Source organism: Aspergillus pseudoviridinutans (genome assembly GCF_018340605.1).
Source record: "Aspergillus pseudoviridinutans IFM 55266 DNA, scaffold_8, whole genome shotgun sequence".
NCBI classification, from domain to species: domain Eukaryota; kingdom Fungi; phylum Ascomycota; class Eurotiomycetes; order Eurotiales; family Aspergillaceae; genus Aspergillus; species Aspergillus pseudoviridinutans.
This window is the reverse complement of record NW_025091288.1, coordinates 899154-924478: the sequence shown is the minus strand read 5'-3', so window position 1 is coordinate 924478 and position 25325 is coordinate 899154. Positions and strand designations below refer to the sequence as shown.

At 51.4% G+C, this 25325-nt stretch overlaps 8 protein-coding genes across 8 annotated transcripts; 6 read left to right on the top strand and 2 right to left on the bottom strand.

The window, feature by feature from the left end:
- Window positions 1–402: 402 nt before the first annotated feature.
- On the top strand, window positions 403–1887 carry Asppvi_010428 (uncharacterized protein; the record flags this gene model as incomplete). The annotated part of the gene is made up of 2 exons (XM_043306273.1): window positions 403–594; window positions 664–1887. The coding sequence occupies 2 exons, from the start codon at window positions 403–405 to the stop codon at window positions 1885–1887; spliced, it is 1416 nt and encodes a 471-aa protein (XP_043162208.1).
- A 545-nt stretch (window positions 1888–2432) lies between these two features.
- Asppvi_010427 (putative sterol glucosyltransferase) lies at window positions 2433–5090 on the top strand (the record flags this gene model as incomplete). The annotated part of the gene is made up of 6 exons (XM_043306272.1): window positions 2433–2535; window positions 2581–3295; window positions 3343–3500; window positions 3547–3910; window positions 3960–4310; window positions 4355–5090. 6 exons carry the CDS (start codon window positions 2433–2435, stop codon window positions 5088–5090), a joined length of 2427 nt encoding a protein of 808 aa, XP_043162207.1.
- A 394-nt stretch (window positions 5091–5484) lies between these two features.
- Asppvi_010426 (putative C6 transcription factor) lies at window positions 5485–7566 on the top strand (the record flags this gene model as incomplete). Its single annotated transcript, XM_043306271.1, has 1 exon — window positions 5485–7566. One exon carries the CDS (start codon window positions 5485–5487, stop codon window positions 7564–7566), a length of 2082 nt encoding a protein of 693 aa, XP_043162206.1.
- A 504-nt stretch (window positions 7567–8070) lies between these two features.
- Window positions 8071–9623, top strand: Asppvi_010425 (MFS transporter; the record flags this gene model as incomplete). Its single annotated transcript, XM_043306270.1, has 2 exons — window positions 8071–8600; window positions 8651–9623. 2 exons carry the CDS (start codon window positions 8071–8073, stop codon window positions 9621–9623), a joined length of 1503 nt encoding a protein of 500 aa, XP_043162205.1.
- A 1378-nt stretch (window positions 9624–11001) lies between these two features.
- Window positions 11002–12434, top strand: Asppvi_010424 (putative phosphatidylglycerol specific phospholipase C; the record flags this gene model as incomplete). Its single annotated transcript, XM_043306269.1, has 2 exons — window positions 11002–11580; window positions 11628–12434. 2 exons carry the CDS (start codon window positions 11002–11004, stop codon window positions 12432–12434), a joined length of 1386 nt encoding a protein of 461 aa, XP_043162204.1.
- Window positions 12435–13907: 1473 nt separating this feature from the next.
- On the bottom strand, window positions 13908–14883 carry Asppvi_010423 (uncharacterized protein; the record flags this gene model as incomplete). Its single annotated transcript, XM_043306268.1, has 2 exons — window positions 13908–14162; window positions 14221–14883. 2 exons carry the CDS (start codon window positions 14881–14883, stop codon window positions 13908–13910), a joined length of 918 nt encoding a protein of 305 aa, XP_043162203.1.
- A 767-nt stretch (window positions 14884–15650) lies between these two features.
- Asppvi_010422 (glycoside hydrolase family 18 protein) lies at window positions 15651–19105 on the bottom strand (the record flags this gene model as incomplete). Its single annotated transcript, XM_043306267.1, has 4 exons — window positions 15651–16103; window positions 16159–16442; window positions 16515–18927; window positions 19049–19105. 4 exons carry the CDS (start codon window positions 19103–19105, stop codon window positions 15651–15653), a joined length of 3207 nt encoding a protein of 1068 aa, XP_043162202.1.
- Window positions 19106–20879: 1774 nt separating this feature from the next.
- Asppvi_010421 (uncharacterized protein) lies at window positions 20880–25290 on the top strand (the record flags this gene model as incomplete). The annotated part of the gene is made up of 3 exons (XM_043306266.1): window positions 20880–23085; window positions 23178–24278; window positions 24377–25290. The coding sequence occupies 3 exons, from the start codon at window positions 20880–20882 to the stop codon at window positions 25288–25290; spliced, it is 4221 nt and encodes a 1406-aa protein (XP_043162201.1).
- Between the last annotated feature and the right edge of the window lie 35 nt (window positions 25291–25325).

Here is a 25325-nt window from a genome sequence, read left to right as displayed (position 1 = left end):
ACCGGCGAAAGGCATCCGTTCATGAGTGTTCAGGGAACACGATCCCTCCACAAGCTCTGTCAAGGCGCCCTCAATGTGGTCGTCAACATCACAGATTGTTCTCAGCCTCTGCACACTTAGCTCCGTGGCTTCAGAGGTAAGGGACTGTAGATAATGGTTATGAGATTGTAAAAGCAGCTATGACTTCGTCCCCAGTCACAATGCTGGGACTCAATAAGGAAGTGATCCTAAAATGAAAGGCAAAAGCTAGTGAATGTGAGTGGGGTGCAACATTTCGGGGACTTGGCGATCCCAACACCACTCACCACTCACAACCCCGCTTGCATCTCCCTCTCTCACCATTGCAAGCATTATTTTGCCTCCTTACCATGACCAAGGTTCACATCTCAGGAAGCCTCTACAATGAAGTTGATAAGCTCTCTGCCCTGCGAGATCATCGGCCTCATTCTTGCAAGCTGTGAGCGCTTTGCTCAGCTACGCGACGCGATCTTGACTTGTAAATCATTTTACTCAGCGTGGAAGTCCTATACAGGGACGATTCTATGGCATATCGGCCAAACTGAGATCTTGGGGTTCACGGACGCGTTGATCGCGGTAAGTGCTTTTCTCCTTTACACCCTCGCTTCAGTAAACTTATACTCGATAATAACCATGAGCTTTTAGGTTAGAGCGACAGAGATTGTAAAGCAAGCAGCTCTGAGGGGAGATCTCCCTCCAACTCCATTGCCACTGGGCAAGCTGGGTGGAGATATCCGCAGACCAACACTGGATGAGATGAAAGTTCTGTTCGATTTCCGGCATTTGGTCGAGTGTCTTGAACGGCTATTCAAGGAGAACAGTCACCCATACTGGTATGATGGCATCGCAAGGCTCGAGCCAGAAGACAGGATGCAAGCATGGATGGTGTGGAAGGAGCGGTTGCATGTGGCGTTGTATCGAGGCTTCCTTTCAGGCGCTGCGCTATATCGCGCGTTTCAGGAGCCTTTAACTATGGCAAGCACTTGCGGTCTCCCACGTTTTCTGGACGGATTTAGGAGAGTTAAAGGAGATGGAGCTGGCACTCTCACATCGGCTGAGAAGCGCTACCTGCTCCAATATCCCATATTCAAATTTGAGGAGTTCCAGCAGCACGGGGATATATTCCAGCCTCTGGCAGACATCTTCGTACAAGAGAGCAAGAGAAAGGCCAAGGTGGTGAATGCTTTAAAAGGTGCAACTCTCTATGAGCGGTACGGGGCAGAGCAGTATGACCCTGCTGTCCTCGAAAGAAGCCATGCACAGGCACTCTTCCACCAGCTCCTGCAGTTTATGTTCGTTGCGCACAGTGGAATCCTCCAGGAGATAATCCGAAATGAGGATGGATACCCATATAAGAGCAGGACTGGGCCCATACCGAAAAAGATGCCTGAACGTCACCGTACTGTGACTGTTATCTTTTTCGACGTGCTTAGCCTCGAGGAGATTATCATGCCAGAGAATGTGGAAGATGCAATCGGGACCTTCGTACTTGCACGTCCCGGTCTCGGACGTCCTGTGGACAAGGGTTCTAACTTATCCGGGGTTGAATATGTGTCCCGCAACATTGAGAAATTACTCTACGAGATTCAATGGTTCTCTGGCCAGCCAAATTACTATTGGCCTAGCTGCAGAACGCCTCCCCCAAAACTTCAGTTTGTGCGATACATGCTGTCTAAATACTTCCGACTCCGGTTCAAAGCTAACACATGGGATTGGAATGAACCGTCGAGTAAGGCCTGGTATGTATTTATCAATAGCGGTGATGTCTTCTGTGAACGTATTCTGGCGGACGAATGTGAAGGCGCTTGTGCACTCTTTGAGTCGATCAATACTCCCCTTCCTGAGCCTTATTTTGCTCCTAGGCCCTAGTAATATTACATGCAACTAAACAGGATTTCTTATCGAAGATATGATAGGAGCATCTCCATATCATCGAGACTTCTTTGAGTCTCATTGGGTGAGGCATCGAAGGGGCAAGTCAGTAATGATCCACTACGCTGAGTTCAAAATCACGAGCCGTTGTCTGTCATTCATAAACTATTAAGATGTCAAGTCTTCCACCGCCCCTGACGAAGTGGCATGTGCGCTCGATGCATACCCATCCTAGGTTGCGCGAACTATTGAGTACTGGCGTTGATCCATAAATAAAGGGGATAAAGTTTTCCAGATAAGGTTATTGAGGTTGAATGCGGAACTTAGCCAATCAACATTCTCCATCCGAAACTATTGCGTCTCTAGTGGCGAATCTCGACTCCACCGTCGTATTCCTGAAAGAGGCAAGGAATACGGATACGGAGAGGTGTCGACATTTTGAAGCCTGCTATAATTATTCGTCTGCCTGATGACTTGAGACCTTATCCCATCCGCTCTCACTTGTCTCTTCCCTACTCACGTCTGGCAGTAAACTCAGAACCATGGGAAGACCCGAGACGCGTGCCCAATCCTCTGAAAGCGATCGACCTCCACCCTATTCACTGGTGGATGGTGAGCTTGTTGCGGAGTCGGCTGATGTTCGCGGTAAGTAAGTAACGATGTCAAGTAGTATGTCGCTAACTAGACCAGCCGATGGACGGATTGACGTTGATCTGAACTCGAGGATTGCCCGCACACTCGCTCAGATCGTCCAGCTGCAACAGGAAGACATCCACAGCCCACCTCCCAACTATGAGCAGGGGCTGCAACAGCAGCAACGTCAAGGTTATGAACTACAACCAATCGAGTGCAACATTCATCTCAATATTGTGATCCAGATTGTTGGTAGCCGCGGCGACGTCCAGCCTTTTATCGCACTCGGTACCAAACTAAAGGAGCATGGCCATCGCGTCCGTCTAGCCACACATGATGTTTTTGCAGACTTTGTGAGGTCCTCCGGGCTCGAGTTCTATCCCATCGGTGGCGATCCTGCGGAGCTTATGGCCTTCATGGTGAGAAACCCCGGCCTCCTACCGCAGATGAACAGTCTTCGGGGCGGGGAGATCCAGAAAAAGCGAGCCATGGTTGCAACCATGCTGGACGGGTGCTGGCGTTCATGCATCGACGATGACCCGCTAACCAAGGTCCCATTTGTGGCGGATGCAATTATTGCGAATCCGCCCAGCTTCGCGCATGTGCATTGTGCGCAGGCATTGAAGGTCCCGGTGCACCTGATGTTTACCATGCCGTGGAGTAGTACGACTGCTTTCCCTCACCCGTTGGCGAATCTACGGCCGTCGGATATGAGTCCCCGGATGGCACATTGGGTTTCGTATGGTGTGGTAGAATGGTTGACGTGGCAGGGGTATTGATTCCCAGTCTCTATGCATTCATATAGCTGACGGGAAGTAGGTTAGGCGATGTGATCAATCGATGGCGAGCCACCATTGATCTGGAGCCCATTCCGATGGTCGAGGGGCCCAGTTTGGCAGAGACTCTCAAGATCCCTTTCACGTACTGCTGGTCTCCAGCGCTGGTACCAAAGCCTAGGGACTGGGCTGAGCATATAGGTTAGTACTCCATTGTGGTCGACATGGAATATACTCATAACTATAGATGTGTGTGGCTTCTTCTTCCGGCAACCACCGTCGTACCAACCACCGCCAGATTTAGAGCAATTCCTTGCTTCAGGGCCACCACCAGTGTATATCGGCTTTGGAAGCATCGTTGTGGACGATCCGCAACGCTTGTCTAATACGGTATTGCAGGCAGTTGCTGAGTCTGGTGTTCGTGCCATCGTGTCACGAGGTTGGAGCAAGTTGGCCGGAGATGGGAATCCAAACATCTACTTCATCGGCGACTGTCCGCACGAATGGCTGTTCCAGCATGTTTCGGCGGTTGTCCATCACGGAGGTGCTGGGACGACTGCCTGTGGACTTGCCAACGGGAAGCCAACAGTCGTCGTACCTTTTTTTGGAGAGTAAGGCCGCGTTCTTCTATATACTGGCCAAGGGCTCACTAGTATTTAGTCAACAATTCTGGGGAAGCATGATTGCAAGGGCTGGCGCAGGCCCGTCTCCCATTCCGCACGCTACGCTCAGCGTTCAAAATCTGGCCGAGGCTATTCGATTCTGTCTCAAGCCACAGACCATTGCTGCTGCTCGTGGAATTGCCGCCAAGATGCAGTATGAGTCGGGCGTCACTGCGGCCGTACAGTCCTTCTACCGGCATCTTCCGGTGGAGCAGATGAGGTGCCAGGTATTCCCAGACCAGGTTTCCGTATGGACATACGCGAGGTACAAGCGTGAAATTCGATTATCAAGGAAAGCCGTGCAGATTCTCATCGACCACCTAAAGATTGACCCAAAGAATCTCCGCTGGTGAGTTTGTATTCTCCAATTTTCGTCGCACACTGACGGATCAGTTATGATATCAAACCGATTATCATCGAGAACCGCCGCTGGGATCCCCTCACCGGTGTCACATCCGCAGCCGTAGGCACCGGCACTGATATGCTCAAAAATACCACCAACATGTTCTACAAACCGTACAAAGAACTCGCTCGCAATAGGACCGACATCTCCTCCGATGGCGAAGAGCGCAACCCTGTTGCCACCGCCGGGGCCATGGCAGGGCAATTTGCCAAAAGCTTCGGACAGTTCCTGGGGTCGTACACTAGGGGTGTCATTGTAGATATCCCGCACGCGGCAGCGGAGGGATTCCGACAGGCTCCGCGGCTGTACGGCGAACAGCCCAAGGACTACGGGGCTGTGCAGGATTGGAAGTCCGGGGCTACGGTTGGGGGAAAGAACTTTGTGGATGGCATGATGGAGGGAATATCAGGGCTGGTCACTCAGCCGATCAAAGGGGGCAAGGAGGAGGGCGCGCTAGGTGTTGTCAAGGGTTTGGCGAAGGGGACGGCGGGACTCATGACCAAGATACCCTCTGCTGGACTGGGACTCGTGGCGTATCCATTTCAGGGTATTGTGAAGAGCATCGAGTCGTCGGTTAGGTCCAAGACGAGAAAGGCTATTATCACGGCGCGACTACGGGATGGCTATGAGTTGAGCAGAAGGGAGTCAGTTTCGCAGGAGGAGAGACAGTTTGTCCTGCAGAAGTTTCAGAGTCTTTTGAATGGTACAAATACTCCCCTGACCTAGGTTTGACATTCGCTCAGGGGCTTCACGCTAGGCCTAAGGCAGCAACTGATACAAGGCATCAACAAAGTCACATGACTCTGGGGATGAATCGGATGATAGTGATGCATTGCTGGTGCCTCGCGCAGACACCAAGCGAAGGACGAATCGGGATAAAACAAAACACCATAGAGTTAAAGAATTAGAGACCTTTTACTATTACTACTATTATGATTTAGCCACTTACTACAGGCATAACATTTACGGCGGCTGTCAGCTCATTACCCTTGGTGCACTGTGGCATCTTTTGTCGCGCTTATTCCAACATGGTCCACAAGTCTTGGACATAGTTGTGCATTCGTGTATATTTCCCCTGCATTTTGAGGGACGTGAAGCATTCAAGTCATGGTGCATAGTCATGGAAGCCAATACCACAGTCGCCTCGCGCCTTGTCCCAATAGCTCCTGCGCCAGCTAGGGCACCCTCCGTCAATATGGCAGACTTGACTACAATGGGCTTCAACTGCCAAGCTTGTGTACGCAAAAAAATCAAATGCAATAGAGCTGTGCCAACATGCTCAAGCTGCAGCAAAGCAAAGCTCCACTGCGTCTACCAGGCTCATCTGCCGCGGAAGAGGAAGCGAAGCCATTCCGAAGACGTGTATGAACGTCTAGCACGGTACGAGCGCATCTTGAAGGAGAACAATCTTCTGCCTACTGCTTCTGCATTGACCCCATGCGGCAAGGAGATGGAGGCGTCGGTGGTCAGTACACGGAACGCAACCCCAGTGCAACTTACTAAGTCTGGTAAACTCCTTTCCGCAGAGGGCAAGTCTCGCTATATTGACAATGTTCTCCTCCTTGATGCCGGAGAAGGCGATCTGTGTGAATTATCCGATTCCGACCAAGACGACTACAATGATGACACTGGAACTGATGAGGGCACCCGGACTGGACTTCTGGGTGTCCTGGCAGCACACACAGTCTCTGGGGCAATACTTGGAAGCACTCGGAGCCTCACTGATCAGCATCCCAGCTATGAGGTGGCTACGAAGCTCTGGAGCGCCTACGTGCAAAATGTTGACCCCCTTTGCAAGGTCCTTCATGTTCCGACTGTTGCAAAAATGGTCGACACAATCGCAAAACAGCCTGCTGCGGCCTCGAAGACTGACGAATGCCTGCTTTTTGTCATCTACTATTTCGCCGTTTTCTCCATGTCAGATGCCGACTGTCTGCAAGAGTCCAACCAAACGAGGAACCATTTGATGTCGAAATATCGGTCCGCTGTTTGTCAGGCACTTGTCAATGCGTCGTGGCTGAAGACTACAGCGATGCCGGTACTACAAGCTTACACACTCTTTCTCGTTGCCATGCGCACGCAGATCGATTCTCACACGTTTTGGATTTTGACAGGCATTGCGGTTCGCCTGGCACAACGCATGGGCCTGCATCATGATGGTGAGGACCTGGGGTTGCCACCATTTGAGGTCCAGATGCGACAGCGGCTCTTTTGGCAACTGCTTCCACTGGACGGCTATGCGGGCCAAGTTTGCGGCACTGGGATCTCGATATCGCCGAATAGCTGGGATACGAAGCAACCGCTGAACATTAACGATGAGCATATCTTCCCTGGTATGACGCAGCAGCCTCAAGAGCAACGAGGCGCCTCGGAAATGATTTTCTGCTTATCGCGGATTGAGCTGTCCAATTTCTATACCCGAACGGGTATTAAAATGAAGGAAATCGGTGGTACGATTCAATTCAGGGAAGCAGAGGACATCGAGAGGCTCATTGATGAGGTCGAAGATCTCATCGAGACAAAGTTTCTGCGCTACTGCGATATCCTGAACCCCTTACACTTTTTCACCACTGGAATTGTACGCTCTGCCACTAATGCCGTCCGACTACGGGCTCGAATGCCACTGTTGCTGAAGCAAACCATTACAGACGCGCAAAGGAGAGATCTCTGCACTCTCGCAGAGAAGATTCTCGATACAAACAGCGCCATCTACGGCAATCCCAGCATGGAGAAGTTCCGGTGGCAGATGCAAGCCTTCTTTCTGTGGGATGCCCTTCTCTGTATTCTGCTTAGCATCGCAGAAGTCGGATTCTACTCAATGTCGCAGCTAGACACTACGTGGAACAAGGTTGCAGAAGTCTATTCGAATCACGAAGAACTTGTCAAGCGCAAGAGGACCCTGCACGTCACCATTGGCAAGCTAACTCTCAAGGCCTGGCTTGCGAATCCGCCCAGTAAGTCGTCCCCGGAGCCGGCCTTCATAACCGCGCTGCGCGAACAACACGAACCGAAAGTCAAGAGGCCGCAAGAGAGAGTTGATGAAATGGAGGAAACCGACAAGGTTGCGGACGGTATATTTGGTCTTGATGAGCTCTTTGGCGACATTGATGGAACAGGCTTGAATCATAGTGGTGGCTTCACCCTCGACTCTCCAGATTGGGTGGTTTGGGATCAGCTGTGTCAAGGGACCAATCTGGGCTGAGCAGGCGGCTTTCGTGCCCGATGTCTTCGAGGACTCATGAAGCACGATGCAGTGAGACAGCACATTTACGATTACGAGTTCATAATGGGAGAGTCGCTGGCCATCATTCGCTTCAACAGGCAACATGAACCGGATAGTACCAGCCCTGTCCTCATTATAGGAGCGGGTCCGTAAGGCCTTGCTATTAGACAACCGGTAACCAACAATGGCATTGCCGACATCACCTTCGAGGCTTCTTGTGGAGCCTTCTCCTATTGTTACGGTACAGCAACATGAGGCCTAGCTGTACAGAGTAAGGTATATGTAGGTAGTTTAATAGGGCCGGGCCCGGGCCCGAAGAATGGCCCCCTCCCATTGGACAGCGCGACGGTCGTCACGGGCGATCCGGGCCCGAAGCGGAATACGTCCCGGTGATTGGCTGCTTGATACATAGGAATGTACAATAGGTAAGTATAAAAAGTCAGGCAGCGTAGAATTAAGAATCGGAGGATTATTCCATCCAAGATGAGAGATAAGAACCCGAGCGCCTCCGACGAGGGCATCGCACCTCGCGCGGAGAAGGAAGACGTCGAAGCAGCCAAAGCGACAACCTCAACTGAGCCGTCCAACAAAGACCCGAATCTCGTCACATGGAGCGGGCCAGATGACCCAGAGAACCCCAAAAACTGGCCCAACGGCCTGAAGTGGAAGACAACCTGGACCGTCTCCCTCTTCGTCTTCATCTCGCCCGTCTCATCATCGATGATTGCCCCGGCCATGCAAGATCTCGGCGAGACCCTGGAGATGCGCACCAACCTTGAGGTGTACCTCTCCATGGCCATCTTCATCCTCGCCTACGCCATCGGCCCCATCTTCTTCGGTCCTGCCTCGGAGCTCTACGGTCGTGTGCGTCTGCTTCAGGTCAGCAACGCGTGGTACCTAGCCTGGAATCTGGGATGCGGTTTCGCCAAGACCAAGGCTCAGCTGTTTGCTTTTCGCTTTCTTGCTGGCATTGGTGGCAGCGCGCCGCTGGCAATTGGAGGAGGCGCCATCGGGTAAGAAAGACACAACCACCGAATTTTTCCTTTGCTAAGCCGTCTTGCAGCGACATGTGGAGCGCCGAAGAACGCGGCAAGGCCATGGGCGTCTACACTCTTGGACCGCTCCTTGGACCCGTCATCGGGCCCATTGCCGGCGGCTTCATTGCTCAGTACTCAACATGGCGCTGGGTCTTCTGGGCAACCTCGGCTGCCGCCGTCGGAGTCCAGGTCGTCGGATTCATCTGGCTGCGTGAGTGCCACCCGGCCACGCTCCTACGCAAGCGACGGGACCGTCTCGTCAAGGAGACGGGCAACGAGAATCTGCATACTGAAGAGAAGGTGGAGACACTCGCCTACAAGCTTCTCCATGCGTTTGAGCGGCCGGTGCTCCTGTTCACGACGCAGCCCATCGTCTTCTGCATGGCCCTCTACATGGCCTACCTCTTTGGAATAACGTACCTGATGCTCGCCACGTTTCCCGAGATCTGGACCGTGGTATACCACGAGAGTTCCAGTATTGGCGGACTCAACTACCTCTCCATCGCCATCGGGTCATTCGCCGGCCTCTTCTTCAACCTCAAGTTTGTTGACCGCATCTACAAGACTCTCAAAGCGCGGAACAACAACGTCGGCAAGCCCGAGTTCCGTATGCCGTCGTTAGCCGTCGGCTCCGTCCTCAGCACGATTGGTCTCTTCTGGTACGGCTGGAGCATCGGGAACACGCACTGGATCATGCCCAACATCGGTGCCCTGATCTTCACCGCGGGCACGATTTCCTGCCTGCAGGGTATGCAGACGTACATCGTCGACAGTTACCAAACCTACGCGGCCAGCGCCATGGCCGCCTGCGCGATCCTTCGAAGTTTGGCCGGCTTTGGTTTTCCGCTTTTCGCTCCGTACATGTACCAGTCGCTGGGCTATGGATGGGGGACCAGCGTGCTGGCATTCGTCACCGTGGGTATTGGCTGGGTGGCGCCTTTTGCGTTTTGGCGTTTTGGACCCAAGCTGCGTGCCATTTCCAGGTACGCCGCTGGCTAGAGCGGACTGGATGGAACTATCGGGATAGTAAAGACTAGGGTGATTTCGCAACCGGAATTGTCCTTGAAGTCTGGCATGTGAAGAAGTATGAATTGTGACTTGCTGTATTTGATAAGATACCAGAGACAATTCCTCTCATTTACAGGTTTCTTAAAATGTACGGCTAATCCCACTGTATGATGAGGCACGGCATCCGTATCTCTTAAGAAGGTGCTTGGAGGCTGGGGTACAGTGCCTTGCCAATCTGATACCCTGCACCTCTGTCCAGTAATGTCTATGCAAGAGTCATCCAGGCCATTCCCGCTCATATAAGCGTTTCTCTGGAATTGCTGCGAGCGGGAAGTCAACGCTTGGTAGCATGGTCTATGTGTAGTGCCAACATCGGTCCTCAGGACGCAACAGGGGGCCAACCTGTCACTGCTTTGATCGCATTGGTCTCTGTCTGTAGACTATATTGTATTACTATGGTTCCATCCATAGAACTCTGTCCATCAACTTCATTCAGAGTCCGGTGAACGTTGGGACCTGGGAGATTGACTTACCACGTGGGGCAGTTGAAATCGTCACCTCGGTTCGTGGGGCCGTGACTTTCTCTATGCCGAAGAATCTAGGAGGTGATAATGATATGCCATTATGTCACAACTAACGGCCAAGTTGTTGCCTAGACAGAACAAGATTTTCGGACGAGAGATTTTAATCATCTTCAATGCGATGCACCATCAACATGCTCGAATGGTGGGATATGATTGGTGAGTGTAAATGCACAGAACAAGATCTAACCAATCATATTGCAGAGCAGAACGGGTGGCCACATCTACGTGCTTTGATTGGCTAGCCCATAGAACGCACCACGCCAAGTAAAGCCATCAACGCTTAGCGGGCCCACTTCCATTGTATATCTTCCTGTTCCTGATGTTCCGTACATCAGTGAGATAAAGAGCCTGGAACGGTGATAACGTCTATGCCAATCTGGGGTTTGACTTTGGCGATGCTACCTTGACTAAACATTGGTGATTAATGAAGAAGTAACGACGATGATCTCAATCTAAATGCCCCACAATATGCCCTCTGCCTTGATCAAACCCGGCAATTGGCACGACATGCAAGATCTGGCTGTATTACTGGCCAGAGCGGAGATATCGCTTACGGGTAGACATTTCCGATGGGCTGTACTAAAATAGCAGGTGCATAAGTCCTGCCTGTAGGATGTGACGATCAGCGCATGTGCTAGCGAGTGTCACTCTTCATTTGTTCATCCTGATAGCATTATGTCGGGATATCAACAGGATACTCAAGGTACTCGCTTCTCGCATTAATATAAAAAGATGTCACAACTGGTCAACAGGTGAGAATGAGCAAGAACTAACTTCCATTCATCATGAAGGCCAACACTTTGGTGCCCTTGCTCGGTCTCTCCAGCACCGCTGCCGCTGCGGCCGTGGCTGCGTCTGGCAACACCCCCTTTGGGTACGCCTCTGGCTCCAAGGAGTCCATTGCCAACCTGAAGGACAAGATCGAGAATGTCGTGTGGATTCTACTGGAGAACCGTAGTTTCGACAACATCCTGGGTGGTGTCAAGCGCAAGGGCCTGGACAACGTTGTTAACAACGGCCCCTTCTGCAACCCCCAGAATGTGAGCGATCCCAAGAGCGCCAAGTGGTGCAGCGTCTACAAGGACTTTGACTCGGTCCAACACGACCCTGATCACTCGATCACCGGTTACAACATGGAGTTGTATGGCACGTACACTCCCAACACCGCGGCCATCGCCAACGGCACCCTGAAGCCCAGCATGAACGGCTTCGTGGACCAGCAGCTGGTGCACCACAAGGGCATTGATCCCAAGGTGGCCAGTGAGGAGGTCATGGGCTACTACTCCGAGGACGAGATCCCCACTCTCGTCAACCTGGTTGACGAGTTCACCACCTTCAACTACTGGCACTCGTGTGTCCCTGGTGTAAGTCACTATTCCTGCTGAGAGTACAATGATACTGATGAGAATAGCCCACCAACCCCAACCGCCTGTGCGCGCTTTCCGGTACCTCCGATGGCCACGGCAACAATGACCACAGCTTCGACGTCTCTGGCGTCGACATCTCCAGCATTTTCCAGGTTGCCAGCGAGAAGAATATCACCTGGAAGGACTACGACGGCACCAACGGTGCCTTCCTTTCCGATGCTCTGTTCTTCAACTGGACCGCCCAGAACGCCAAGAAGAACGTCGTCCCTCTCGAGAACTTCTACCAGGACGCCTACCTCGGCCTCCTGCCCCAGCTCTCCTACATCAACCCCTCCTGCTGCGATCTCGACACCAACTCCATGCACCCCTCCGGTAACGTCTCTTTCGGCCAGGTGCTCGTCAAGCAGATCTACGATGCTGTCCGCACCGGTCCCCAGTGGGACAAGACCCTCCTGCTCATCACCTTCGACGAGACTGGCGGTTTCTACGACCACGTCGAGCCCCCTCTGGCCGTCCGCCCAGACAACAAGACCTACACCGAGAAGGCCGCCGACGGCAGCTCCTACACTTTTAACTTTGACCGTCTGGGCGGCCGTATGCCTACCTGGCTTATCTCGCCGTACACGCCCAAGGGACACATTGAGAACTACGGTGTTGACCCTGCCACCGGCGAGTCTGCCTCGTACAGTGCCACCTCTGTTCTCAAGACCCTTGGATATCTCTGGGACCTGAAGGACTTTACTCCTCGTGTTTCTCACTCGCCTGCCTTTGACCATCTGATTGGTCCTAAAAAGCGTAATGATGCGCCTGCCACCTTGGCTAATCCCCATCCTTTCCCTGATGCTGTTTAGGAGTTCATTATGAAACCTATTCAGAATTAAGGATATGCCGTAAGAAGAGATCCAAAGCATCTTATATAGCCCTTCGCCTTTCTGTATATGGTGTCCTTGTCTGTTGAGGGAATTTATGTTCCGACGATATACGAGCTTGATCATGAATGATTGATAATCTTTTAAAATGGTGGCTAAAATGTTATTTACGACTATGTTCCCTTTTGCACCTACTAGGACTAAAACCATATCCATTGACAGCAGCAAGTCTCTGAGGCAAAGTTAGCATAGCTATCAGTTGTACCGGCCAAGCTGATCTAGGCTGAGGATCACGGAAGTACCATAATTTGATATCCAAGATGTTTAAGGGCAAGCATACGGCAGAGGGCCCACGAATCTCCAATGGTTTGAACATTCGTGTTTGAGCCGCATTGATAATGTTTTGCTACATATTAGACAGCGTCTGGAATAGAGAATAGCGGAAGAATTATTCCTTTATCTATATGAGGAACACCTTTCCCTGTATGAATATTCATTACTGTTGCCTTGAGCAATGCGGAAGCTTGAGCCATAAGAGATTGAGCATCACTTGAGGCTTATAGACACAAGAAATGTCCGAACCACTGCTTCATATTTGTAGAAAGCCCACTCCGTGCTTGAAGGATGCTCCTCGTCTTTGCAGCGGTTATCCGTCATAATTTGATGCTTCAAGAAGGGCTCCCTGATTTAGCCCGACCATGGCAAGGGAATAGCTTGTGATATTCTTATTACATACATGTTATTGATGATGGCTTCGGGGCATTAGAGAAGTCGAGAAAACTGCTAGTCTGCAAAAATATATAGTATTAGTCTAGTAGACAGAGCTACACCACTGCACCTAAGAGTGGTCGCTGTAGTAGTATTTCCACATTGGGTGGTACCAGTGTTTGTCCTGATACCGATTACAGGAGTGCGGGTGACATATATTTCATTGTCAAGCCAGCCCTTCACGTAGTACATAACATCTGGTGGCGCTGTCGGATATAGTCTATACTGGGGAGTGTGACATTTCGGGAGAGCAGTTTGAGCATGGTGAAGCGTCAGTCTAACTTGGGGTACTCGACCACGGTCTAATTTTTGGCGGCAGGAGCAGTCTGTAGTATCTATGGAAAGATGCGAAAGCAGATAATGCAGCTGAGGAGAGGCTCATAGCCCAGCAGATCTGCGCTGACTATTAAAAGATACAACGACGACACATGCCCTTGTAGACTGTCTAAGGTCGAAGAGTACAGCACAAGACAGTACCATTTCGCCCAATACTAAGCTTACATGGACATCTAAGAAGTTCTGAAGCTGGCAGCCACAAGGACTAAAGGTCAAAACACGAGACACTCGGGCCACCACCAGCTTTGATGCGATCCTAAGGATGCTTATAGTTGGAAAGGCCAATGAGGTGCGAACCTTAACGAAAGTAGGTCGGTGGAAATTTTTACCCTGTCCCTGGGTATCGTTTCGCTAATGCGCCGTTCTTTTCGCATTGCCAGGTTTCTGTCCGGTAATCACATGGAAATAAGAATAGAGACGAAGGTTCTCCTGCTGCAGTTCTTCACGAACACGGGCGAGGAGCTTGTCTGTATCCTCCTTCGACCAGGCTAATGTACGAGTGAATAGTCGCATAGAATACACCTCTAGACTTTTCAGCAGCTGGTAGGAGTAAGTCCCTCCAATTCTCTTCCATTTGGGGTCCTCGGTCCATTCACCCAGTGGAACCTACAAGGCTCAGTACGTGTCTTACTCGGGGCGAGGGAACAAGAAATCGTGAGCTTACCTTGAATACCTGCTCCTTTACCTCCGCAAACCCAGCACGCTCCATCCACTCCCGCTGCTTTCCGGCAACATTAATCCTCTTCCCGAACTTTTCTGCCGCTTCCTCCAACAGCTCCTGCCATTGTCGTACTGCGTCTGGAACACTGCTATCGCCATCATCAGAGCAAAGCCGAATATCATGTTCCTTTACTTCCAACCATCCACCAGGGACAAGATGCCTGTAGGCATTCTGGTAGAACCCCTCCCAGTCTGCAAGCAGCCCACCCAGGGACTGCGCATGGATGAGATGAAACGCCTGCTTAGCTGAGAATGGCCAGTCCACTTCTAGATCATGGTGCACAATCCAGGTCCAGTCAGTCCGCTGCATGTAGGTAGGATCCATAGCGGTGAGGCGAGCCGCGTGATGCTCGCTCCGAAATAGATTAGCCCAGGCACCACTCCGTGTAGCAAAGTCAAGAACCTTGTGGTTTCTCTTCAATGGAGTCGGAAGCGGCGCGACGAAAAGCTTATCATCTAGCATCATGCGCCAGACGTAATCGAGTGCGCTATGGCTCGCTTGGGCGTCCTTATCATCGGGAAAAGGGAATTCGGCCTTGAAGCCATAGTAACGATGTCCATTTTCATAGGTATGATTGTTTCGGGCCTCGAGCCAGCTTTGCTGCATCTGTGTGGTCACGGTGGGTGCAATTACGATGGTGACAAGGGTAGGAGTTTTGAGGAATCTCGAGTTGGAGAGGGACAGGGCGGGGAGAGACGGAGCATATATACATACCCTAACCACTAGAGCCTTGGCTCTGATTGGCTGACATTTGGTGGGTTTTTGCTACCCCCTTCTGCTCCATTATATGACGTCTATTCTCTAAATTGCCACGCACGGATGTAGAGAGGTACACAACGAATACACCCGTCTGTTTTTGCATGTGTTCCACCGTTCCACGCGGGTCGCGCAAGAATGTACGCTGCAAGTTGTTCCTTATAGGACTGCGGACAGAAATTAGTTACAAATTTTTGCAAAGAAGGCGAACCCATATTTATATTAAAGCGCTTCCTGTTCACCACACACGCCCTAATTGCCTAGATGGTAAGAGCTGTAAAATCATCCATGGTATTATGGGAAGATTGGGACCCGCTCTCTAACCAAAACATACGGAGGTGGTATGGCGAATTAGGCTACGGGAGACGCTCGAAAAGGTCCCAGTAGTATTTGCCGGGCTTAAAGCTTCAAATTACAGCTTTCCGACATCCGCTATCCAACAATGCGGAAGATTCCATGACAGTCTGTCTAACGGCCTAAGAGAGGATATCTTATGGCGAAGGGCATCATGGCAGATTTGGCATAGATAGTGGTGCATGGCATTCTAAAGAATAGGCGAATATTAAATACCTCAATCAAACTTCCATTGCGGGATTTACATGTCAAATACCATCGGATCAAAATCCATCTAATCGGATATTGATGGCTCCGTTTCGCACCTGAGCTCGCAGACGTTGGATATCCTGCTGTACACGAACTGCGAGCGGCCCAGTAACCCCCTGCCAGTGTGTTTCCATTGCGTCTAGCCAGCGATTCATGAAGTCGGTCGATGTGCGAATCATCCCGGCAATGTGATTCAGCATCCACATCCGTGAAATAGGGCGGATGTCGAATGTTTGCGTGGGATTGGCCGCGTTCCACGCCCGGTTGCACGTCCAGCGTTCATTGACAATGTCATGATATTGGAATACTAGACAACGGCGTACTTCTTCGGCATCCAAATAGCGAAAGACGGAGATCACGCTTCGAAGTCGACTGAGTGCTTGATCAGGGTCTGCCATGTTTGTGATATGTCGTTGCATGGAACTGTCGGCCAATGGCCCACGATTCCAACGACGCCAGTTCCAAACCTGGTCACACCAGTTAACCAAAGGCTTCAAAGAGTATGTCATGGGAACAACTTACTCTGTGTTTCATGAAGTTCAAGTAATGGTCCAGAAGAAAGAAGCAGTCTACATTGTCTGTACTACCGTAGGCTTCGAAGATCCTTTCCGACGGAGTGCTCGTGTCACGTCCCCCAATGGGCGGCCCCCAAATCGCGGCATTTACGTTTGGTCGGTTCATCCAGGCATCGGCCACAAAACCAGCAGGAACAGGAGTAAACGCATTCGGCGTATTCCCGTCCAGTCGACCATAGCTGATATCGGACAGGAATAGGCCCTCGGTAAACAATTCCGGGATATGCTCAACTAAGCAGATGAAATGTCGGTCAGACAGAAGATCCATTTAGACGGGAAGAAGTATTATGATTAGTCACTTACCATGCATCCGTCGGCCGTTGTAGGAATCCTGAGCGATGTAGACGACCCTCAAGTCACTGTTGGCGCAGTCCGCACGATTGCGATAGACAACTCCACGCAGTCGAATATCGCTGCGAGCGGGCACTTCATTGATCGAGTCGTATTCAGAAGATCTGATGGTTGTTTGACCTGAGCCGCCAATTTGGTTATTGTAGAGAAAGCAGTATGATCGCGAAGGTCCTCGCTTTTCCAAGGAAGGAAACTCATTGCACTTCTCGTCCCATTCTTCATTGGAGCAATCGCTCTCCCCATCAGTGCATTCATCGACTAAATTACAGCCGAGGATAGGCCTGGAGTTGGCCAGGTCATTGTAGCTTTCAGGATAACACAGGATATCATCCGCTAGCTCATCAAGCGAGTCCTCGTATATATTCTCGGTTTGGGCTTCTAGCTCACTTTTGAAGCCGGGAAACTGCAGATTCGGATAGTTGTCCTTGACCGCATCGTTCCACCAACTTATATAGCTGGTGATCAAGTCGCTATTGTAATAAGCTGCACTTAGAATGGCGAGGAGTACCTTCTGCGTCTGCTCGCGCGCTTTGGCGTTGCTGGTCTCAGCTCGTGTTGACAGGCCTCCGGACTGATCGTTAGGGCAAGTTGGACTCTGGAAGTATTGATTCAGAGCGCTTTTCAAATCTGTCACATTTTGACGCTCTTGCCATTCCGTATCGTAGCGACCATTGTATGCGCACCAGGACATAGCACCTGGTTTGTTCTTGCAAACCCCCTCATTCTGCATTGCGAGGCGGTACATGTCGCTAGGGCAGTCCGACGAGCATCGGTCGGGCTTGTCTGTGTTTTGGACAAAAAGCCCGTCAAACTTATGCCACTCACCGTCTGTCCATTTATTATCTTCGTCATCGAAGCAGCAGTAGCCACGGGCTTCATTCTTATTGCACCTGACGGCGCCGCTGCCGGAGGCGGAAAACACCTGGGGAAACTTCTGGAGAATGGGACAGCTTGCCTGGCATTTGTCCGACTCCCCAGCCCAGACGCAGCTATTCCACGCATCCATACTGTTTGTCGCCTTGACAGTGCAGCAAGCTGCTTGATAGCCCTTGTGGCAGCCGCCCTGGGTGCTACCCACCTCTACCATGCCCTCTGGGCAGGTGTAGTCACAGCGGCTGTTTGAATGCGTGTACCAGCCGCAAGTCGGCATCGATGCTTCAGGACAGCATAGAGTGTGTAAGTTGCCATCGCATGCAGTTGTGTCGAGCATGAGCTCCTCCTTGTTATGGCGGTTCTTGTCGGTGCGAAGCACGGCTTGATAGCCGGTTGGGCACATCTGGCCGCAGTTGGTCCATTTGCACTGGTCGATTGTCTTCTTGACCTGAATATATTCGCTGCTGTTGCTCCTTCTTTTCGACGTCATCCCGTGCCGATTCACGGTGCGCTGATAGAAGGAGTTCGAAAAGCGCCCATTGGGCATGTCATGGCTGACTGCCCACACCATGAGGCCGCCGAGGTCCTGCCCCAAGGCAAACTGTGCCTTTAACTCTAGCGTTTCTTCGTCGTCATAAGCCACCCACTGATTCTCCCAGTGAATAACCTTTACCGCTGCATCCTTGTACAGCTTCGGTGTCAATTGCTTCTCGTCAATGATGTCCATGATCTCACTGTTTAGCAAGATACCGTTCTCCCGACTGCAGATGCCCATGTTTGCAGCTGATTCAAAAGTGCAGCCCGGCTCCAAGCATGCAGTTGAGGTAGCAGTAAAGGCTCTACCATAGAAGGCGGTGCCCATGACAACTTTCTTGCTTGGGATATTATTTCGCCAGAGGAGATCCATGGCATCTTGAATCTCGGTAAGATTGGTATGGGCATTAAGAAAGTTACCCAGCCACTTATTCCCTTTGTCCCAGGCCCCGTGAAGATCATATGTCATAATATTGAAGAAATCAACATGCTTCTCCAGTTCGACGATGTCGAAATGTTGTAGGAACCAGTACGAAGCAGGCAACGTAATAGTCAAACCATCTCGACCACCGGAGCTTTTGAGAACTTGTTTCAGCTGGCGAAGGAACTTCGGAAAGTTTTTAAAATCCTGCTCGCGGCCTCCGCGTTCGACGCTATCATCCGGGCCCGGATACTCCCAATCCAGATCCACGCCGTCCAAGTTGTAGGTGGAAAGAAAGGAGATTAGTGACTTGAAGAATTTTTTCTGCGCATCATCCGATGCAGCAAGATCACTAAATGTTGTGCGTGTTGGCCCTGGATCGTTATACGACCAGCCACCAAGAGCGATAAACACTTTCAGGTCCGGATCTTGTTGTTTCAACCGGGCGAGCCTTTTGATGAGAGATTCCTCCTCGCGAGATGCCAACTTGACCTCAAAGGTAGCTGGATCGATGGTACCGAATGCGTAGTTCAAATGCTGTTCGGTATAATCAGCGAATATTCCTATGTAGCGAGCTCATGAAAAATAGAAGAGAGGGCCAACTCCACCGTATATATCCCTAGGGGTATTTGCTCAGGAAAGAAGGTATGGCATGAACGCTTTCGGGACCACCCTTCGTAATAGCCCACAATGCGCTTGAGCGTCGTAAATCCATTGTAACTGGCTGACGGCCGTTTGACCTTTTTGTCGCCACAGAACTCCTTGGTGATGCCACAGTAACCCCATTTGCTACAGCACACATTCAGCGGGCACTTGGAATGTTCAGCGTATTCGCCATAGCCGCCGGGGTCACAGTAAGATTTTGCCTCGCAGCCAGCAACACAGTTCTCAGGTGCACAGTCTTCCGCTGATCAGCAAATGACGGTTCGATGAAAAGGACTTTTGAGCGTCTTACAATCGGGACCTAAGCCACAGAATCCAGCCTTAGAGCAACAGGCGTTGCCGGCACAAGGATTGTTTTGATCACAAGAGGGTTTGAAATCGCAGTTGGCAACACAATCTGCTCCCTATGCCATAGTCAGTATGCTGTAGCTAGTTGGCTCTGCAGGATGATTCCCGGAAAGTTCCTGAGCTTATACGCACACAGTATTCGTCGCCAACTCCGCAGTATCCAGATCTGCCATATTGATCAATCCGAGGTCAGCTCAACAGACTCTCGCTAATCCTCGCATTTTCCATGCTAGATGGGGGGGTTTTATATTGTACTTAGAACAGCATCCTGTGGCACATGGCTTGGAAGCGCTACAGTCCTGCGCAACAGCAGGAAAGGCGCCCCAAAAGGCCACCAGCAACAGCAACAACCTTGTATACATGATAAGGACGCATTGACAACAATAACACAGGAAAACAAATCAAACGATGAGACAGAAGGTGACTTTAACTCCCCTTTTCTCAAGAATGAGATCCACAGTCGGGTAAAGTAGGCCATATTTTCACTACACATGCGCGGAAGCCGCGAAGAGGCTCCGATATTGTTTTCCATTGTCAGACCGTGAGTGCATGGGTAATAGCAAGAAGCCCCTTTAGTCGGTGTTGCATCGATCGTATTTTCCGTCTCTTCCGAAGACCCTGGCTACTTCATCTCCGCCGAAGTAGTTGACGCTATTGAAAGATGTCTCACCCGACAGAGGTAAAGGGAGATAAGTGGAGTAATGATCCCGGCAGCAGTGGGCTGATATCGAGGTAGACCAAACCATCGAGGAGTCTTCACCAGGTCGAGCCAGCTCAGCGTAGTCGATTTCTACAGGCAACAACAAGTCAATCACTAGTAGTGAACTAAGCTGGTGATGCCGAGACAGATTAGTTCCTAATCTGGAGATCTAGCATTTGTCTACTTAAGCACCGTCAGATTCTTTTGCTTGGCAAAATGAAGCCATAGATTCTCGCATGCCGGACCAGCCGAGTTGTGAGAGGGGATAATTTCCGGTCAACCAATGTGTATGAATTGCCAAGCAACGGCGCCTATCGCTAGCTCCGTACCTGCCTGGGCACTGGGCCACTGGTTGAGAACTTGAGACTCCCCAATCAATCAATTGAGCGCAATAATTAGTCCAGGACTTGGCACTCCTCGGTTGCAATGGTCGCATGAGCGTTCCTATGGGCCCGGGTTTGCACCTCGCTAGGCGTTGAAAAAACAGGAAATTAATCGCGCAAATAGTTCTGTACAGCTGGAAAATTCCTTGCTTAGCGGAGACCCAGACAGGAAGGAATCAATAATGTGGTCGTAGATGCAACAAGGGTACTGGCCGTTCAAACAGAGTCACATTCGGCGATTTGTTCCCGTTTAGCTCCATTAAATTCCGATTGTTTCCTTGTGTACAGCCGATATAGGACGATGCAATGAAGAAATCAATACATGTATCCTCCCCCCTGGACCAGACTGAGCTCTGCACAGACAGGCAAGGCGCAGACTTTGCAGCACTACTCGGATGGCAGGCAGACCGAGAAGAATCCCTTTGGGGGGTTTTCTGAGCATACTTGTTTGGATTCTACTCGCGTATCAGACATCACTCGCCTCAGCAGACGCTAACGCGGGCTCGCATTATCATCATGGTCATCACCACCTCCATGCTCGTGGATCACCCCCAGCATCTTCTGAAGGCCCCAAGCCATCCGTCAGCGTAAGCGATAGCGTCGAGGTTGCCCGACAAACCGTGGAGCAGGCTCTTGAGGCCCTGTCAGTTATCAACAAGCTTCGCCTTGAACACGTTCACTTCAACAAGTACGAGTTTGCCCACACCGAAAGCACCTCACGAACCCCGGCTCCGCCTCTCGACGTTACCGCCCCTTCAGTAAATTTCACAAAGCGATCAGGTACGAATGTCACCGCTCCTGGCGACTTCACGTACTCCATCCCGGACGAGCTGAGAGAGGCAGCACGGATTGTCGCTGAATCTAGTCCTCCGGCCAAGGCCACTGGTGATCACGAGCAGGTAGCCGCTGCGATACGGAAGAAGTATGCACTCAAGACCAACGATACCAATTTCCCCCCGCAACGCTTGCAGAAACCAGATGGTTTGGACGGCTATGTAGCTGGATGGGAAGAGCGAGGGAGCTCGTCGGCCCAAAACCAAAGTTTATCCCCCGCAGATGAGCACGAAAAAGTCAAGCGAGAGGCAACCACGTACTGGATGGTGGAGATGCAGCAACGTGGCAAGAGCCCTTTTGCACCCGAAGGCTACAAAATTTGGCGAAATGTCAATGACTATGGCGCCAAGGGAGATGGTGTGGCCGATGACACGGCGGCCATCAACAAGGCTATCGCTGATGGCGGCCGTTGCGGTGCCAACTGTGGTTCTAGCACCATCTATCCGGCAGTTGTCTACTTCCCTCCTGGAACGTACTTGGTCAGCAGTTCCATTATCCAATACTACAACACGCAATTTCTGGGTGATCCAATCCAGGTGCCGACCATTCTTGCAGCGGCGAGCTTCGTCGGGCTTGGAGTCATCACCTCCGATGTGTACGTGAGTGACACCGAGGAGTGGTATATCAACCAGAACAACTTCCTCCGCAGTGTGAAGAATTTCAAGATTGACATTCGCCTGACCAACCCCAATGCCTACGTCTGTGGTATCCACTGGCAGGTGGCGCAGGGCACCTCCCTGGAGAACATCGAGTTCTACGCTCTGACCGACTCAACGCAGCAAGGGATCTACATGGAGAATGGCAGTGGGGGCTTCTTGAGCGATCTGACCTTCGTCGGTGGCAACTTTGGAGCGTTCTTTGGCAACCAGCAGTTCACCACCAGTCATCTCGTCTTCGTGAACTGCAAGACAGCGCTTCAGATCCACTGGGACTGGGCGTGGACGATGCAGGATATCATCATCGAGTCATGCGGCACTGGTATAATCATTGTAGGTGGCGCCGGTGGCCCCATGAGCAGTGGCCAGCCCGTGGGCTCATTGATCGTGACGGACGCCCTGATTGCCAACACTCCCACCGGCATTGTCACGTCGTTGTATGCAGAGAATTCCACGGCTCTGCTAGTCCAAAACACAGGGTTTTTCAATGTTCAGAATGCCATCGTGGATAATGTGGTTTCGAAGACCCTTGTGGCCGGCGGTAATGAGGTGTTTATTGATAATTGGGGGTTTGGCATGCTCTCCACTGAGTCTGGAGTCAGCCAGTTCGTCAATGGACAGGCGATTCCAGTGATGAACCGCGGCGAACCTTTGCTGGCAGCCACAGGATACGTGAAACGCAACTTCTTCACTCGTCGTCGTCCCAAATACTACGACGTTGGAAGAGCTCAGATCATGGATGTGAAGGCCCTGGGAGCAAAGGGCGATGGGGTCACTGATGATGCCCCGGTGCTGAATGCAATCCTTCAGAATGCCGCCAACATGTCCTCAATTGTCTTCTTTCCCTTTGGAGTGTATGTGATAAAGGATACCCTGAACGTACCAGTTGGCAGCCGTATCATCGGCCAGGCATGGGCTCAGATCATGGCAACTGGAAGCAAGTTTAAGGACGAACTCAACCCTCACGTTGCTGTCAAAGTCGGGGAGTCAGGGGATGTTGGCGTTGTTGAGATTCAGGATATGCTATTCACAGTGTCAGGAAATACTGCGGGGGCGGTTCTGATGCAGTGGAATGTGCACGAGTCCGCTCAGGGCTCTGCTGGTCTTTGGGGTAAGTAGGTCACTCTGATCGGTTGGGCGTCTTGTCTTCTAAGGCGCTATGATCCCGTGCAATTGCTCGTCTATTTTCTGACTCTTAAACAGATTCCCATTTCCGTGTTGGAGGTGCGATCGGATCTCAGCTACAGGCTGAGAACTGCCCAAAGTCCACCGGGATCGTCAAAGCCGATTGCAAGGCAGCTTCACTGCTCTTGCATTTGACCTCCAAATCATCCGCATACATGGAGAATGTATGGATTTGGGTTGCCGACCACGACCTCGACAAAGTGACCCAAGACCAGATAGATGTCTATGTTGCCCGAGGAGTCCTGGTCGAAAGCCAGGGCCCAACATGGCTGTATGGGACCGCATCCGAGCATGCTGTACTGTATCAATACCAACTTTCTCGAGCAAGAAATGTGCTCCTGGGCATGGTCCAAACTGAATCTCCGTACTACCAGCCGATTCCCAAGGCCCCCCGGCCATTCGCTACAGGACTGTTTCCGGACGACCCAGCGTTTGATGACTGTCCCAGCGACTCTAAGATCTGCGCAATGGCGTGGGCTGTCCGAATTATCGAGTCTGAGAGTGTTTACCTCTTGGGTGCTGGACTTTATAGCTGGTATTCAGATTACAGCCAGGATTGCCTGAAAACGGAGAACTGCCAGCAAAGGGGATTTCATATCGAGCAAAGTAACGACATCTGGATCTACAACCTGTGCACCAAAGCCATCGTAGAAATGGTCTCACCTGTCGGAGAGCTGGTGACACGAGCTGTTGATAATCGTAACGGGTTTCTTTCCTCCATCCTTGCATGGGTGCGCGTCTCAGCGAATGAGACGATTGGGGAGCGCGAATTTCCTGGCTTTCAGATATATGGCTCCGAAAGTGTCTACTTGGAGGACCTAACCCCAACCTGTCAGACAGCTATGACACAGACTATCAAATGTCACGACGTTCTGCAAGGATGGCAGCAACCAGTGTATCGCGGGTCTCTCGATGACGCGGAGCTGACTGATGCAGTGTGTGACACGGGCTGTGGACGTTCCCTCGAAAGCTATTACAACGGAGTTACTGCTGCTTGTCAAGGGCAGAATTTTACCGTCGCTGCTGGAGTGACATTTCCAGCCCGGGCAGGAGGAACCATTTGGGCAGGATACAACGAGACTTGTTTGAAGGACGACAACACCAAAAAGTATTGCAATGGTAAGCAACCATCTAGCGCCCGGGATGCGGTATACAGCTGCGTGGCTGCGTGGCATGCTCATCTGAACGAGTGGCTGACGACTAGGTGTTGTTGCCAGATATCATCGATGCGTTTACTGAAGTCGATTCGTTTGAAGAGATGGCACATCCGGAGCTTTGCTCTTATTGCTTCGTGCAAAAGCACCGAATCATGCAGGCGTCGCCGTATTCCTACTACCAGGACGCGCAAGATGACTTTTTCCAGCAGCGTCTGAAATACATATACAGCCATTGTGCTGGCGAAACTGGCCCCACGGATAAGAAAAGCCCGCAGTACCAGCCAGTAGAGCAAGAGCCGGTCCCGTGCTTCACAGAAGTTACGTATACCACCAAGCAGGGCGACACATGCGATAGCATCGCACGCACTTACTCCGTCGCCTCCGCTGCTCTGCAGGCGGCGAACCCCGGGCTCATAAACAATTGTACTGAGGTCAAACCTAGTCAAGAGCTCTGCATTCCGCTCACGTGCGAGAAGCTGTACATCTTGCAGCCCGAGGACACCTGCGATTCCATCGAAACGGCCACAGGGATCGGCTTAGACAATCTTCGGGTGTACAATGCATGGATCAATTATTTCTGTGATAACCTCCAGCCGACTGTCTGGATCCATGGACGCACACTGTGTCTTACTCCTCAGGCTGGATTCTACAACGTCACGGATCCTATCCCGGGTGTTATCGTCGCTCCCGGTGGCAGAACAGGATACACTGGGACGGCCAAGACGCCTCCGTCGAACGCAACTTTGGCAGCAGGGACGACACTTGCTTGTGGTAAGTGGTATACAGTGACAGCTGCGGGTGAGACCTGTGCTAGTATATGTGCGTCAACCGGCATTACCAGTGACCTGTTCCGCCAGGTGAATCCAAGCTTGATGGGAAGCGCTGTGGAAGATTGTACTGGTCTACTTAAAGTCGGATCTACGTACTGTGTGGGACCACTTTGGGGTTGGAATACCGTAGGGAACAGCATTTAGCAAGAAGTAAGGTGGAAGCAGCCTGTATCTAGATA